Source organism: Balaenoptera acutorostrata, chromosome 10 (genome assembly GCF_949987535.1).
Source record: "Balaenoptera acutorostrata chromosome 10, mBalAcu1.1, whole genome shotgun sequence".
NCBI lineage: Eukaryota > Metazoa > Chordata > Mammalia > Artiodactyla > Balaenopteridae > Balaenoptera > Balaenoptera acutorostrata.
Genome location: NC_080073.1, coordinates 68,105,711 through 68,122,686, shown reverse-complemented (window position 1 = coordinate 68,122,686; position 16,976 = coordinate 68,105,711). Strand labels below are relative to the sequence as shown.

The following is a 16,976-nucleotide window of genomic DNA, read 5'->3' as shown; positions in this document are numbered from 1 at the left end:
CCTGGCCTCCTCCTCTGCTCTCAGGAGATGCCCTTGCTCACCTGATGGCCATCATCTGGGCCCTGAGCCCCACCTCTGAACTTCTGCCCCAGCCACACCCTGCCTGCCTTGCCTCGCCTCCCAAACCCCTCCTGAGGGCCTGCCTCTACCAGTCCTAGGAGGGAAGGGGAAAGAACCAGCGTTTATCAGGCCCCCACTAAGTGCCGGACGTGTTAGTGTCTTTATGCTCATTAGTATCATTTCAAATCATCTTGGAAGACAGTAACTGCCACCATTTAAAGGTGAGGACGCTGAGGCTCGGGAAGGTACGGAATCTGTCCGAGATTACCTGTCCAGTACGTGGTGGGACTGGGATTTGACCCTAAATCTGAGTCCCCGCAAGGGCTGTGTGTTTGAAGCAATAACACCTCTTTTTTAGTGCACGCCTACTGTGTTTCAGGCCCTCTACTGGACGCTTTACACCATTAGCCTCACGTGACCCACAAAACAACCCTTCAGGCAGGTCTTCTTAACGCCTGTTTCATAGGTGAGGAAACAGGCTCAGAAGGCTAAGTGACATGTTGATAGTGGCTCTGAGGGCTAATTTTATGTCAGCTTGGCCAGGCCATGGTACCCATGGAATCCAGCTTTTGGTCAAACACCAGTCTGTTACTGTGAAGGTATTTTTTAGGTGTGACTGACATTTAAATCATGAGTCTCCACAACGTGAGCAGGCCCCAGCCAGTCAGTTGAAGGCCTGAAGAAAATAAGACCAAGGCCTCCCCAAGGAAGAAGGAATTCTGCCTCCAGGCTGCCTCAGACTTGAGCTACATTATCAACAACCCCAGGTCTCCAGCCTGCTGGCCTGCCTGCAGAATTTCGAGTTGCCAACCCTCACAATTACATGAGCCAATTCCTTAAAATAAACCTCTCTTTCTCTCTCTCTACACACACACACACACACACACACACACACACACACACACACACACACACACACACACACACCCCTCCTCTTGTTTCTGTTTCTCTAGAGAACCCTAACACAGTGGCAGTGTGAGAACTATCACCCAGAACCATCCAACCCCTGGGGCTGAGCTCTTACCCACTGCACTCTGTGACTTTCCGTATATGTGTGTGTGCGCGTGTGTGTACGTGTGTTCATTACTACTAATCAACAGTTCGTGATTATGATAAACGATGAGATGCGTCACTGCCAAGGATAACACTATGCCATTATTCGAATGTTTGGACTCAGCATAAGCACTACCCTTGTCACGCAGAGAGTGAAGTATCAGTTGCACCATCTCTGATTACAAGTTCAGCAAACAGACACTATTGACCTTATTCACGTCATTAGTGTAGTCGAGAGTTCTCCTGCATATCTAGTCTCCATCCCTGGAGATAGGTTGTTGTCATAGCTGTGAGGGTGGCCCAGAGGGAACAGCCCTGTCTATTTACTTTGCTGGCAGAGCCCCAAAGGCAAACAGCTTCTGAAGTCAGGGCCAATTCTGTAGGACTCTGGGGCTGGGTTACCAAGCAGCCTCCTGACTTCTGTTGGCCTGTTGGCCTGTTGGCCTGGACTGTGGGCTTCTCAGGGCAGGCACTCAGCCTTGCCCTTCACTGGATGGCCGACCCCTGCTGGACACCCACCAAGCACTTGCTGACTGAGAGGAGACACCAAGGTCAAGAGGAAGGACACTTTATCTTCCTCAGCCCTGCACTGAGACCCCTGACTTCTTTCTTGGGTGTGACTGGGACCTTCATCACTGACGCAAGAGAGGAAGAGAGTGGGAGTGGGAGGTGAACACTGGCTCAGCTGCCCCTGCCCAGCCGGGGGACCCGGGCACGCGAGCTTCCTCTTTGCTGAGTGCTAACGATGAGGCCTGTCCTGCCCGCCTCCTGTGGGGGGCGGGGGGAGGGGCTTGGCAGGTGCTGAGCTTGGTACAGAGGTGCACAGGGTCAGCGCAGAACCTCTGGAGGGTCAGAAGGAAAGCAGACTGTGCAGCCTTCCTGCTGTTTCAGGGCTTGAGACTGTGCCTCATCCTCATGGGTCCCTGAGGGGACTCCAGAGGCCAAAGTCATAGACTCATGGGGTGGGGCAGGGAGCCAGCACCTGTGGCGTGTCACATGCCACCACTGACTCCTCACCAAGCCGGCCCTTGAGATGGGCAGGATGCAGCTTTTTTTTTGGGCCGCACCACGCAGCTTGTGGAATCTTCCCCGACCAGGGATTGAACCCAGGCCACCGCAGTGAAAGCCTGGAATCCTAACCACTAGACCACCAGGGAAGTCCCAGGATGCAGCCTTAAAAGGCAAAGAGCCTGAGACTGGAGAGGTGAGGGCACTGGCAAGGACCACAGTCCACAGGGGCAGATCTGGGATTCTAGCCCTGGGTTGTGTGATCCCCAACACAAGAAGCTCTATCTCCAGGGCCCCTCACCTGCTGGCTTTTTTTTTTTTTTTTTTAAGAAAACAACAACAACTAATTTATTTTACCCTTTTAAAGAAAGTAATGCATTTGCTTTTTAAGTTATGAGAATACTGCAGGCTTGGTGAGAAAAACACATAAGGGCACACAGGCAGCATCTGACAGATCCCCTCCACCCACGATCCTACTCCTCAGAGTAGCCTCACTAGCTGTTTGAGTGTCCTCTTCCAGTGCCTTCTAAGATATATAAGGATTTTTAAACAATGGGATCCCCAAGTTGTCAGGAACTTACTTCCCTCTCAGTATACACAGACCTAATGACTGCAGAGCATCCCGCCGTATGGCTCTACCACAGTTTATATAACTAATTCCCCACACATGGGCACTTTCTAATTTTCTGCTATTATAAGCAGTGCTCCTGTAGATAAGTGTGGAAATCTCTGTGCATGCTGAGCGAGTATTTACACTGGATACATTCCTAAAAGAGGAACTGCAGGGCCAAAGGAATGCACGCTAAGTAGTAATGGCCTGCACTACCCAGCTGCCCCTTCCACCCTCAGGGACTACTGGAGGGCCATGTCCTCACCCTCTGGCCAACCCAGGCCTCGCTGCCAATCTGACAGGCTAAACGACATCTCATCTGAAGATTCCTTCTTTGACTATTGAGTAGACTGAAAAATGTTTCATGTTTTCTGGCCATTTGTGTTTGTCCTGCCGTGAATTACCTGCTTCTGTTTTTCTGGTGGGGGGCTTGTCTTGTAGAATTTTACATACTGTGGCTTTCACCTATTGATTAGGTTAAACAGCCCCCTCCATTTCAATTACTGAACAAGTAAGTCTTTCTACCGCCAATTCATCCATTTATTGATAAACGGAATCTATTAAACACAACATCATACACAGCACTGTGAGACTGGCTGGGCAAATTCTGCCCCAGACATCTCCCCACGTGCCCTAAATCCCACCAGTACAGCTCCCTGAGATGCCATCACCATGCCCGCCTCGCCTGCTTCTGCACCAGCTACCACACTCTGGTCTGCATGCAAACAGCCTATCATTTGGGGATACGGTCCCCACAGCGTGTGTAGGAAACCCCCGGACAGGACACCACACTGCAGGTACTTCTACGTGCCTGGGCCAGCCGTGCGGGCAGTGTGGGCTAGGGTAGGCAGTAAGGCCACCAACCCCAGGGCCCTCTCTTCCCCTTCCACTCTCCCTTGGTGTCCTCAGTGACAACTCTAGCTCATTCTTAGCTCCCAGTGTCTCCCCTCTGCCTCCTAGGCCTCCCCGCTTGTCTCAAGTTCAGGACAGTGTGCGCAGGTCCTGTGTGCAGGTCAGCCATTCATTCCTCTCTCCTGAGAAAGGTTGGGTCTGCAAAGCCATCGGCCAACCGACAGGGAGTAGGTTACCCTGGGGGATAGGGGATACCTTCTCTCAAGCCCTGAAATCACACTGGGCCTCCTTTGGTCGTTCCAGGGTGTCTGGTGGGATCAGAGGGACTGGATGATGGCTCTCCCCTCACCCTACCCCACCGTGTGCCCTGAAGAGGAAGAACCTCTGCAAAATCCCGGGACTCTGCTTTGTAGGTTCAAAGCAGCAAGCAAGGCCCAAGGATTCAGGCCTCTCTTAGCTGCAGGCTCAAGCAGGAGCTTGTCCCACCCCAAGAGCCCCCACCCTGCCTTAACTCCTGACACCATCTGCCTCCTTCTCCCCATGCAGACACAGGGAGCCAGAGCTCATCTTTGTGGGGCAGGCCTGCTCCTCTGCTCCGAATCACCACTTGTGGTCAGGATCCCCTTCAGCTGAAGCCAGCAGCAAAATCAGGATGCCCCCCCCACCCCGGCAGCACATCCTCTAATGACGCTGAGTACCCTCTGAGGGAAGGGAGCAAGGACCAGCCGAATGTGCTGGCACTCAGGTGGAGGGAGCAGGAGAGAACTGGGACCATGGGGCAGGGAGCAGGGAAGGGGCGGCGGCAGCAGCAGGGAGAGTCAGGGGCTGAGAGGGGGTGCAGCGTCTGGATGCCCTTGAAGGTGGACATAGCACGATGATGATGATGAAGATGAGGACACCACAGTACAAGGTACCAGAGGAAAACGTCTACACTGCTGCTGGCAGTAGATAAAGGGGAACCAACAGGTTAGACAAGAGAAGTAAAATCTGTCTGGCTGCACAAAAGTATGATTAATTCCAGTCATTCTCACTAAGTGCTTAGCATTTGCCTAATTACAATGCACCTTGATGATGTGTAATTAGTACCAGATTGAGTTGTGTGTTCTGACTGATCCTAACCATCACAGGTACAGATGATCTTTCTGGCATGTTGTTGATGCACATTTGTCCTGGATCCCTTGTGGTAGGAGAGGTGGAATAATAATGATGACAACATGCATTACACAGGCTAACTCATTCCATTCTCACAGAAGCCCGTGTGCACGTCCCCTATAATCCCTGTCTGTTTTACAGGGAGAAGGGGTGCAACTTGCCCAAGATCCTGCAGTTGATGAGCAACAGAGCAGGGGTGTGACCCTGGGCTGTCTGGCTCCAGTCCTTAACCACCCTGCTGCCCTGCACCCCATGATGATGCTGTTAGCAGAGGGCCAGGTTCCCTGTCCCCCAGACCCCATCTGTGCTCTCTCTGCCCCGTGTCCCCTGCCTGCTCCCCCTTACCTGTATAGCTGCTGGAAGGAAGTGAGTGCCCTGGTCCCCCATTGAGCTCTGGGGCTCCTTCTGCCTTTGCCATTTCCTTTTTCTCCTCCTCTTCCCGGACCTCAGGGGCCTCCTCCGGTGGCTGCTCCATGGCTGATTTCCCCTCGGCACCACGCCTGCAGGCCCGGTCATAGCTCTGGCATCTTCTGGGTCTGAACACAGACGGACCTCTACAGGGCAGTTCCTGTCAGCCTGGGCAAAGGAGAAGACAGGGAGAGGTTGGGGAGGCAGGGAAGAGGACGAGAGGGGGATGGAGTGGGGCAGGATCGAGGGCCACCGTCTGGGGGGACTGGAGGGGCGCTTCTGCTGCCCCTGGTCCCGCAGAGCAGGAGCGACTCATCCCTGCAGTGCGAACCTCTAATCCTGCCATCACAGGTCACTGCCCCTCCACCCTTTGCCCACCGGGCTCTTGTGGCAGGTTTGTGGGGTTCAGGGCAGCTTCCGTTAGCCAGATGGGGTGATACACCCCTGTGCCACCCTTCCCGGCATCCTGCTCTTTGAGCCTCCTGAACCTACAGGAGCCACATGAGAATGACTTGAGGGGCTTTTTCAAATTTTCCAGTCCTCTTGGAGATCCTGATATGCATCAGACCTCCCAACCCCCATCCTGTCCCCACCAGCACCCAGGCCCAAGAATCATCGCTCTCCTAAGCCACCTTTCTTCAAGGGAGTGGATCCTACCCTTCCTATGTTTGGGTGTGGGAAAAAGACACGAGCCCCTGCCACGCTAGACTCACAGCTGACAGCAGATCTGCAACCAGACGCTCAATGCAGAGCCGTCAGGCAAGGGGCGATGCACTCTGTCCTGGAATCTGGGTTACTGGGTGGTGACCCCCATGTCTACATCACCCAGGAGGGGGCAGTTCCAACCCTCAGCAAGTAAAATACTGTCCACAGATGCCACAGTCAGATGGGGTAAGGCTACGGGTGCTGTGGGAGAGAGTCCTCCCAGCAGGGAACACCTCTCAAGAATACGGCCTGAGAAAAGACACTGAGGCAGCACAGTGTCTGTGGAGTGGTGAGGGACCCTGTTGGCTGAGGCGTGGGGTGCTGTAGGAGAGAGGATTTGAAGGGCGGGCTGGGAAGGTGGGTTTTATCCAGGCATGAGCACTTCAAATGCCCTGGCGTAGGGAGTGTGACTAGACTCTGTCCTGTGGTGCTGCAGGCCTGGAAGATTCACAGCAGGAAAGACCTGCTTTAGGGAAATTCAAGCATCTGTGGGAACTTATCTTGGATGTTCCACAGGCAGCTCAAACTCAACCTATCCAAACAGGAGCCACCATCTGGCCCTAAGCCCGCCCTTCTCTTCCTCTGGTAATCTCTACTTTAGTGACCCAAATGCCCAACTACCCACCTATCAAAGCCAGAAGGCGGGAATCATTTGACACTCCACACCCTCTCTCTTCCTGCTCTAGGCCTGCACACTTGGCTATACTGGAATCACTGGGGAGTTTTTTTTTCTTTTTCTTTTTTGGAGGTTTGAACTTGAGTAAGACATTTATAAAAACCTAGACAGGGGCAGTGTCCTCCCCAGCCCAGGGGCCACTAGGCACAGCACAAGAGACTACAAACGCAGCAGCGGAAGGCTGGACGTTCAGGGTGTGGGAGTGTAGGCACCCCCACTTCTGGCTCAGGGATTTGGGGAGTAAACAAAACCTACTTGGAGAAGAATTGGGGAAGAAAACCAGCAATTGCCTTCTGCACGGGTGGGGACAGGGAAGGAGGCAGGGACAGGGGCAGGAGCATTTCACATCACTAACCTAACTTGGGAAACTGCAAGGGACCATCTTCGACTGGCCTTAAGAGGAAGACCAGATGGATGATGGGAGAATCCACAGGAGGGAGAGGAGGAGAGGGAACGTGGCTAGGGGGCAACAGCCCCTTCCTTTCTGGGCACAGGAAGGCAGCCAGGGCACCAGGTCCAAGCAGTGACCTCACAAGGACAGCACAGTTTTTGCAGCTTAGAGATCACCCACCTGCCCCCACCCAGCTACTCATTCTGTTCGCTCGATGGTGTAGGGCCACTCTCCGGCCCCAAGGGATTGGATGGCTCTGTGGCCTGGGGCCCTGCCTCTTCTGTGCCTCCTCCCTTGGAGGCAGCGCTAGCCCTCTGCCCCTTTGGCCTGGGGCTCCTTGCTCTCAGGGGTGGCGGCAGCCTTCCCTTCCAGGGCAGTGCCTTCCTCGCTGCAGGCACCGATCTCCACTGGGGAGTTTTTAAAAATATGGATGCCTGGGCTCATCCTCAGGGATTCTCATTTGATTGGTTTGGGAAGCAGCTTGGGCATCAGGATTTTTTTAAATTACTATGATTGATTGATTGATTGATTGATTGATTGACTGATTTCACTGCATCGGGTCTTAGTTGTGGCACATGGGATCTTTTGTTGTGGCGTGTGGGCTTCTCTCTAGTTGTGGCACGCAGGCTCAGTAGTTGCGGCACGTGGGCTCTAGAGTGTGCGGGCTTAGTTGCTCCGCAGCATGTGGGATCTTAGTTCCCCGACCAGGGATAGAACCCGTGTCCCCTGCATTGGAAAGCGGATTCCTAACCACTGGACCACCAGGGAAGTCCTGGGCATCAGGATTTTTATTTTTAATTCCCCTGGTGACTGTAACACGCAGCTAAGCTTGAGAACCACTGTGCCACAGCAAAGCAACTTCTAGCTGATGGTAAATCATTCCCTCTTAATCATTCCTTTCCACAAGGCCTTCATTTTCCCTCGTTTGGATTGACACAATGACCTCTTAATTGGTCTCCTAAAGGCAGTTTGGAAATTCAGTGCTAGAGTCTAAGAGCTGGGGAGTTGGGGATCTGGAGATTTGTCGGGGGCATGGGGGGGATCGTCACTGATGTGACAGGCGCAGGAAGGAATTCAGTTCACCAAAGGAAAGTGACATGTCAAGGGAGGACAGAGGAAGAGGCACCAGAGCAGACAGTGAGGCAGTGGCCAGAGACAGGAGAGACTCGGGACAGCCGGGTGTCTCAGAGACAAGGGAAGGGCTGTTTTTTGGGGGGAGTGGGCGGTCAACCATCTCAAATGCTGCAGAGTTCAAGGGTGAGAAACTGACACATGGCCACTGAATCTGGTGACTGTGAGGTCATCTTTGACCTTGTTATACAAATTTCAACCAAGTGGTTGGGATGGAAACCTGAGGTCTGAAGAATAAGTGGCAGCAAGTAAGCTGGGACAATGAATAGAGACTAATTTTTTAATGAATATGTCATGGAAAGGAATGTACAAGAGGATGTAGCTTGAAGTAGCAAAGCCAGGAACACTTTTTTTGGAATAGAGGAGGCTCAAGTAAGCAGTGCCTAAAGGAGAGGTCTTCAGAGAAAGACAGCCTGAAGATTCAAGGGGGAAGCTGGGGCAGGATGACTGATGGGAGAGGAATAATTCAAGGGCACAGGATGAGGAAAATACAAAGTATCGCAGCAGTGTGTATGGGGGTGGTGGTGGCGGTGTGCTAAAGCTCATAGGGAATGACTTCACTCTTGTTAGTTAACTTAAGTAGGAGGAATGGTGGTCTACTGAGAGTAAAAGATGGGACTTGAAGAAAGCAAAGAGGCTGAGTGGAAGTACTCTGGCAAACATGATAGGGAATTAGCTGAAGAGAAATAAAAAGGATTATATAGTAGGGCTACGGTAATTAAAACAGTGTGGTACTGGCACATGAATAGATAATCATTGAAAGAGAATACACAAAGTCCATAAACAGATACAAATGCATATGGGACTTTAATGTTATAAAAATGGTACTCCAAATCAAAAAGAAAAGTTGGATTCCTCAATAAATAGTATTGGGACAAGTGAGTAGCCATCTGGATCCCTACTGTACATCTTATACCAAGACAAGGTCCAAATAAATCAAAGGTTTTAAAGTTAAAAACAAAAATACATGAATTATAAAAAGTGTTGAAAAGCTAAGTGGGAGAAGAGCCAAGGTGGATACTAAGCCCATAAAGCTTAATGGGTAAAAAAGTTAATAAATTTGATTTCATAAAAATACAAACTTACTACAAGGTGAAAAAACCATCATAAGAGAAAAAAAAAACAACCAGATAATAGACTGGGAAAAGTATTTGCAGCTTATCAGACAAAGGGCTAATTGCCCTAAAATAGTTCCTACAAATTATTAAGTAAAAGACCAGCAATCCAATAGAAAAATGGGCCCAGGATACAAAAAATATACACAGAAAAGGTATATACACTTAGTTCTTAAACATATGAAAAAACTCTCAACATCATTCATAAAAGAGAAATGCAAATTAAAACGACACTGAAATATACTTTTTACAATCAGATTAAAACAGATGCTAACACTCATGGGGCTTCCCTGGTGGCGCACTGGTTAAGAATCTGCCTGCTAACGCAAGGGACGTGGCTTCGAGCCCTGGCCTGGGAAGATCCCACATGCCGCGGAGCAACTAAGCCCGTGCGCCACAACTACTGAAGCCTGCGTGCCACAGCTACTGAAGTCTGTGTGCCTAGAGCCCATGCTCCGCAACAAGAGAAGCCACGACAATGAGAAGCCCGCGCACTGCAAGGAATAGTAGCCCCCGATCACCGCAACTAGAGAAAGCCCACACACAGCAACAAAGACCCAACACAGCCAAAATTAAATAAATAAATAATTTATTTTTTAAAAAAACCCAAAACAGATGCTAACACTCTGTGGCTAAGCACGTGGGGAAACATCATCTCACATGTCCCTGTGGAAAGGTAAATTAGCACAACCTCTAAAGAGGGTAATTTGGCTACATCTATCTAAATTACAGGACACATTCCCTTTGATCCAGAGATACCACTTCTAGGTTGTATCTTACAGCTATCCTTCCACTGAAGTACACTGACATAAAGTATTAGCACAAGGTTACTCATTACACTATTACTTGACCAGTATGTGTGGGGAACAAGCTAGATGTCCATTAACAGGGGACAGCCATAAACAAGAATGATGATGTTTATGGACTGATTTGGGAGTATCTCTAAGATATATTAATAAGGGAAGAAAGCAATTTGCAGAATGAAGTGAAGAGCTATAGTTTGTGCAAAGAAGATACAATGAAGCTGGATTTGATTGTGTATGTGTAAGACAGCGCTGGAAGGCTACTTAAAAACTGGGAACGCTGGTTGCCTCTGGGGAGGGAACTGAGTGTCTGGGTCACTGATGGGACAGAGATTTTTCACTGTACCTGTTATTTTTATTTTATTTTTAAAAAATTTTTATTGGGGTATAGTTGATTTACAATGTTGTATTAGTACTGTACCTTTTAAATTCTGAACTATAGGCATGTTACCTGTTCTAAAAATAATTTAAATTGGAATAAAATAAAAAAGCAAAACTTACAAACAATAATGTGGAAGATGAGAGGGCATGATCAGCGTTAAATTGCTCAAGTCCTTTTTTTTTTTTCAATTTATTTATTTATTTTTATTTTTGGCTGTGTTGGGTCTTCGTTTCCGTGCGAGGGCTTTCTCTAGTTGCAGCAAGCGGGGGCCACTCTTCATCGCGGTGCGCGGGCCTCTCACTATCGCGGCCTCTCTTGTTGCGGAGCACAGGCTCCAGACGCGCAGGCTCAGTAGTCGTGGCTCATGGGCCCAGTCGCTCCGCGGCATGTGGGATCCTCCCAGACCAGGGCTCGAACCCGTGTCCCCTGCATTGGCAGGCAGATTCTCAACCACTGCGCCACCAGGGAAGCCCGCTCAAGTCCTTTTATTTTTCAGGAGACAACTGGAGATGTTGATGAACTTTACAGTTCAGTCAAATGTACACGGAAAAATTTCAAAGGTAACCACTAAGACACCGTAAATAGAGTGTATAATTTCCAAATTATTGCAGCAGAATGGGAAAACTTGGGAGAAGTCATGTAAAATTCTAGTTTTCGGACTGAGAAAGTCTCACAGACGGAGACATTACAACCAAATGCAACGTAGGGTGGTGGATTAGATCCTGGAACAGAAAGAGGACAGTGGTGGAAAAACTGGGAAGTTCCAAATAAAATCTGCTTAGTTTAGTTAATAGCGTTGTACCAGCATTCATTTCTTAGCTTTGGTAAGTTTGGTAATCATTACAGTATTTCGGTAACCCTAGACTTTTTTCAAAATAGAGTTTTTAAAAAAAGCTTTAAAAAATCTGGCTTTCTGGCTTCTTTTCTGGGGGGGGTGGGGGGACTGCACTGCACAGCTTGTGGGATCTTAGTTCCCTGACCAGGGACTGAACCCACACCCTCGGCAGTGAAAGTGTGGAGTCCTAACCACTGGGCTGCCAAGGGGACTTCCCTGGCTTCTCTTGAAAATCGGGCAAACCTGGCCTGCATGCCCCTGGCCCCCTCCCACCCCCACCCAGGGGCTAGGCAGTGGCGGCCCCTTTACCTGGAATCGCGCTCTCCACTGGCAGTGTCTTCACTGCTTCCAGCTGTTACTCCTAGGCTGCTTTACTCATTCACAATGCATGAACTGTCCCCATTTGCAGGGATGTGAGTCCGGTTAGCATAAATCGGTTCCTCAAGGATCAATCCCTGATCATCCCTGAGCATTAAACCTGGGAATCACCAGACCCAGAGCAAGGGAAATGCTCAGAGGTGCAGTTCCCGCCACATGGTTCTGACTAGGAACGAGGAACCGCCATCTGGGGTAGTCACTTCCAGCTGCTACCTGGTTCCAATTCCCCTTCTTTCTCACTGAGTCCCCATTTTCTCTGGATCAGCCACGTGCCTAGCTACACACTCAATTTCCCAAACTCTCTGGCAGCTACAGTGTTCATGTGACAATTCTGACCAACAATATGTAAACAGAAATCTAGGGATTTCCCTGGTGGTCCAGTGGTTAAGACTTCGCCTTCCAATGCAGGGGGTGCAGGTCTGATCCCTGGTCGGGGAGCTAAGATGCCCTGCGGCCAAGAAAAACCCCCTAAAACATAAAACAGAAGCAGTATTGCAACAAATTCAATAAAGACTTAAAAAAAAAAAAAAAGAAATCTACTAGAAGGTCTTCTGGAAACAGAGGTCAAGAGGGTGGGGCAGAAAGGAGGAAGGAGCCGGGTCACCACAGCATCACGGAGCTGCTGAACTAACCCTAGAATGCCTGTCTCCAGACTACTTGTTAGGTGGAAAAAAAAAATTTTTTTTTTAATTTATTTATTTGGCTGTGCTGGGTCTTAGTTGTGGCATGCGGGATCTTTAGTTGCAGCATGGATGTGGGATCTAGTTCCCTGACCAGGGATCAAACCTGGGATACCTGCATTGGGAGCGCAGAGTCTTAACCATGGACCATCAGGGAAGTCCCTAGGTGGAAAAATGAAATGCCTATTTCACAAGGCACTGTTTGCCAGATTTCGGTTTAGTGCAGTTGAACACAGTCCTAACTGAAATAGCAGCAGGATAAAAGAGGAGAGGAGAGGACTGTGGGGAGGGGGTTGGTGACAGCACTGTAAAGGACCTCGGTGATCACCAAGAGCAGTGTGTGACCGTCGTGGCTCGTATAAAATGCTCTACAAAAATTGGCGATTATCTAAATAACAAGGACCACAGACGCTGATTCTTCATGCTCCACAGAATTGAAAAGCCTGGAAGTGGAGGAGGCAGGGGCGGGTGAGTGGTGAGAGACCCTCAGCCAGGCCTGTGGCTGAAGGGGCTCCAGGAGGCTTCTGAGGAGCAGCATCAAGAGGATGGGCAGCACGGTGACAGAAGGGGCAGATGATGGGACACCCAAGAGCCAGAGGCACAGTGGTGGCACTGACCACAGGAGTAAGCAGAGGAGGCTGATTAGAACAAACTGTTTGGGGATCCGTGTAGCCTGGGTGTCAGTGGACACAGGGAAATCACACAGGCTGTGGTGATGAGAGCCAGGGAGAGAGGGGTGTGAGGACTGCAGGCACACCGGGCAGGTGGAAACAGAGGAGGAAAAACAACACTTCCCCGTACAGATACTCGACAAAATATTTTCTCACACATTCCCTCATATCCTCTGACGCTCTGAGTGACCCTGGGAGATGGGACAGAGGTCACTGTTGGGACTGAATCCTGGAGGGAGGGGCAGGAGCTGACTGAGTTCCCACTGCATGGCAGGCTCCGCCCAATCCTCACAAGTCCCCACAAGGCCAGCCCCGTGGGCTCCCCTGGGCAGATGAGGAAAGTGACAAAAAGCCCAGGCCCGCCTGGCCTGACAGGCGTCTCTCAGAGAACACGCTAGAGGATGCAGCAGAGGACCACGGGGTGCAAACACCGCGGGGCCCGAGCCCAGCCCGGCCTCTGAGGAGCTGTGCGCACGGGGCCACCTTACACACCTAACGCTCCTGAGCCTCAGCTTCCCTTCCACATATCAGCTGGTAGAACGTTCTTTCACCATGACCAGAGGAACTCTTCTCAGTTTCTGGGGTGCAAGTGGTGGCCTCTTGGAATCAGATGTGATGCTGGGCTCTGGCTAGAGTTTGGGATTTGGGGCCAGGGTCTCTGGACTCCAGGTGGATGTTCCTTCCCAGCCCGAGCTGTCCCTTCTGTTTGCGACTTCTTAAGGACAGCAGCTGCAGGGGGAGGGAAGCTGCAGTCTGGCTGCTCTAAAACCCACACACATCCCTTGGGCTGTTGCTTGTTTAGATGCAACCCCATGCTGGGGCCCATCCCTGCAATTTGCCGGAAGCCATCCATTTTCACACAGCCCTGGGTGCTCCATCTACAGCTGAGGTCTGCCCCTCTCCCCAGCGCCTGCCCCCACCGCTGGTCTCAGCTCGCCCAGCCAGGAGCCGCTTTATTCCCTAGGCCCTCCCCCCCCCCACCCCCCCCCCCCCCCGCTCACCGGGCCGGCCCACAGCCTGGGTTTTCACAGGTAGCTGCCACCACAGCCTCCACTCTCCCTGCAGTGCACCCTGTTCCCTTCTTCCTTCCTTCAGTCCTGGCACTAAAAATAGCACCTGGCACTAGGTTTAACCTTTATGTGGCTGAGAAACCTTGGTTTTTGCTTTTGCCACCCCCCAGCACTGTGCCAGTGCCAGAAACCCTCTGACTGTGTCACAGCTTTGCCCCACTTAAGAGGTTGGTGCTGTCCTCAGGACAAGGGTCCTGCAGCCAGAACGAGAGGGGTGCTGCTCTGCGGCCCTTGCACAGAAAATGGAGTCGCTACCAAAAGAAATTCTTACAAAAACAAATACCTGGGCTACTCTGATTCTGGCATTCACACACGTGTTGTGTGTATACACGCTCACAAAAGCCTGCCAAGCAAGCATTCCACCCTCTTGCCCCTTCTAGGAGCTAAAGTTGGGCAAGGGGCACGACTCTATCCATTTCCCACTGGGCAGGTAGATTTCATGCGCAGAGGTAGTTAGGGGCTTAACCCAAATGACCCAGAGCTCCAGAGAGGCCTGGTCTGGGGCTCGAGCGACCAAGCCACCTGGGGCCCTAATCCTTCCACCAAGTCTAGTCATCCTCGGGAAATGGAGCTTCCCTGACACCCAGCAGCAGGATGTATGCTCTGAGTGGGGTTACTCTGTGTCAGGGCCCATTCAGCTGTGATGCATCCTGTCAGGCCTCTCCCTGCACCACAGCCTAAGGTGGGTCACAGCTCCAAGCCTCGGGTCCACCACCTCCATCACAAAGGTACCAGCTTCCAATTGTCCAAGGGTTTATAATACACCAAGCTGTGTGTATACTGACACATCTAATCCTCACAATAGCCCTAAGAGTCGGGTGCTATTATTATCTCCATTTAACTGATGAGGAAACTGTGGCACAGAGAGGGAAAGTAATTGAGTCAAGGTCACACAGTAACTGGAGGAGCAGGATTTGAGTCCAGGCAGGTTGGCTCCAGTCTTAATCACTATGCTGTACCTTGCATGTGGTGCTGGGTAAGACTGGACCAGAAGCTGGTAAGTCCTTGCCCTGTTGGATCTGGAAGCTGCTCTTAGCCTCAGTCTGGAGCCATCATCCCTGAATCCTCTGTCTAGATGCCAAGAACCGCTTCTGTCAAGAACACCCTGGTTGAAGCCCTTCTGAATACTCCCTGCCAGAAAATGACTGCTGTGTGCTAAAGACAGCCATAGGCTCTGGTCCTCAGTTCCCTCCCCAGCGCATCCCACTCGCCTCATGTGCAGCATCACTCTCTGAACACAGAGGCTCGCACCAGCCTCAGCCTGGAATGCCATCCCCGCCACTAGCTAAGGCCTACTCTCCTTCCAGACCTGCCTGCACCGCCTCCTTTAGGAAGCTCCCCTTGACTAGTCCTATTCTGTTCCTTCCTACTGCAACCCTGACCCAGGCTCTCCAGCTCTGCGGTTACCACATCAAACTGCAACGTCTGTTAGCTGGTCTGTTCTCACCACGTTACCAGTTTCCCACACCATGCCCTCTATGTATCTTGCAGAGGTAGGTCCCCGGCACCTCGCACGGTGCCAGGCATTCAATGGGTGCTCAACGTACACTCCTTGCATGAATAAACAGACTAAAAACATTAACCTCAGCCACACTGTGTCCAGTCGTAACAGTTGTCACTATACGAGTTTTCACCTATTACTGTATTACTGCCCTTGAGATGCAGCGAGTACCCCGCAGAAGTTCATTCCACAGGCTTCTGTATCAGGCCTGGGTTCAAACCCTGGCTCTGCCCCTCCCTCTCTGTGACTTGGGGGAGACACCAACCCTTCAGTTTCTCAGCCCTAAAGCTGGCCTACTACCACATAACCTGAGCGGCCGTCATGCGGATGAGATAGCCACACCGCAAATGCTTAACAGTGCTGGGTGTAAACACCTAACAAATGGGGCTGTGGCTACTGCTACTGTCATCACTCCTGGCTTGCCTTAGGGGATGACATGGAACAAGTGATATTCCAGGTCTGGACATGTGGCGGCCTTTGGAATTCCAGGGACCTAAACCCAGAATTTCCCAATTCCCTGCCTTACAATCAACCGTGAGAAGGGAGAGCTGACAGGGCGCCCCGCTCTGGGTTTGCGCTTCTTTCAGAGAGATGGGCCCGGACCCTTCTCCACCTCTGCCCCTTCCCCCGCCCCTTGGGACGACCTAGTAGCTGCATTTCCTCCTTCCCTCACTGCAGGGGGATGAGGAGCAGCAGCCCCTGGATACAGGGCAGAAGAGTGCTCAGGACCAGAGAGGCCACGGGCGTGGGGCCCGGCCAACTCACTCCCAAGCTTCCCTATCAGTCATTAACCCAGTACTGACCCAGTGCCCTGGGTTTCCAGACCAGCAGCTCCGCAGTGCTCTCTGCTCTCATTTGTCAATCTCAGTCACCCTACTGCCCTCAGCGCACGTGAGAGGCCTGTGTGGCCTTGGAATGGATTCACCCCAGCAGGTCCCCTGAGGCCAACCCCAGGAGTGGCCTGGGAGCTGGTTTTGTGCAGAGAGTATGGGAACCAGAGGAAAGTCTGCTAGCCCCTCCCCCCGTCCCCCATTCTAGAATTCTTCCAATTCCACCAAGAGCCAGCCTGTCAGCCCTGTGGAGTGGAGCTAAGCTACAATAGAAGGAAAAGCCGGCCTCCTTTCATTGTACCTCCTCAGGGAGCTACTGAGAATGTGCCCAGAGAAGAGATCATAGTGGGCAGGAGGGCTCCTCAGCTGGGACCAGCGAGGGGCCTGACGGGCGGCCGGCTTCCGGCCACTGACCCCCATGCAGGTCAGTGCGCTGAGCTGCCACTGACTGTCAGCGGCGGAGGACTGAGGAGATACTAAAAGTCTTGTCTTCACAGACAATAGAACCACAGCGATGTCAAAACATGCACATAATGCACAGGAACAAAACCGGAAAGACATGACCCAAATTGTTAACGGGGCTTCCCTCTGAGGGGTGATTCTTATTTTCTTAACTATATTTTTCCGTGTTCTTCAAATTCTTTACAGTGAGCATGGGACGCTTT

At 51.3% G+C, this 16,976-nt stretch overlaps 1 protein-coding gene across 3 annotated transcripts in view; it reads right to left on the bottom strand.

The window, feature by feature from the left end:
- PPARD (peroxisome proliferator activated receptor delta) overlaps positions 1-16,976 on the bottom strand; it is an 83,427-nt gene that overhangs the window by 8,901 nt on the left and 57,550 nt on the right. For all 3 annotated transcript variants that reach the window (XM_007197988.2, XM_007197987.2, XM_007197989.2), the window contains one exon: positions 5,081-5,311. In XM_007197988.2, coding sequence (XP_007198050.1) covers positions 5,081-5,210 — 130 coding nt within the window. In that variant the 5' untranslated portion in view covers positions 5,211-5,311. The remainder of the gene's footprint in view (positions 1-5,080; positions 5,312-16,976) is intronic.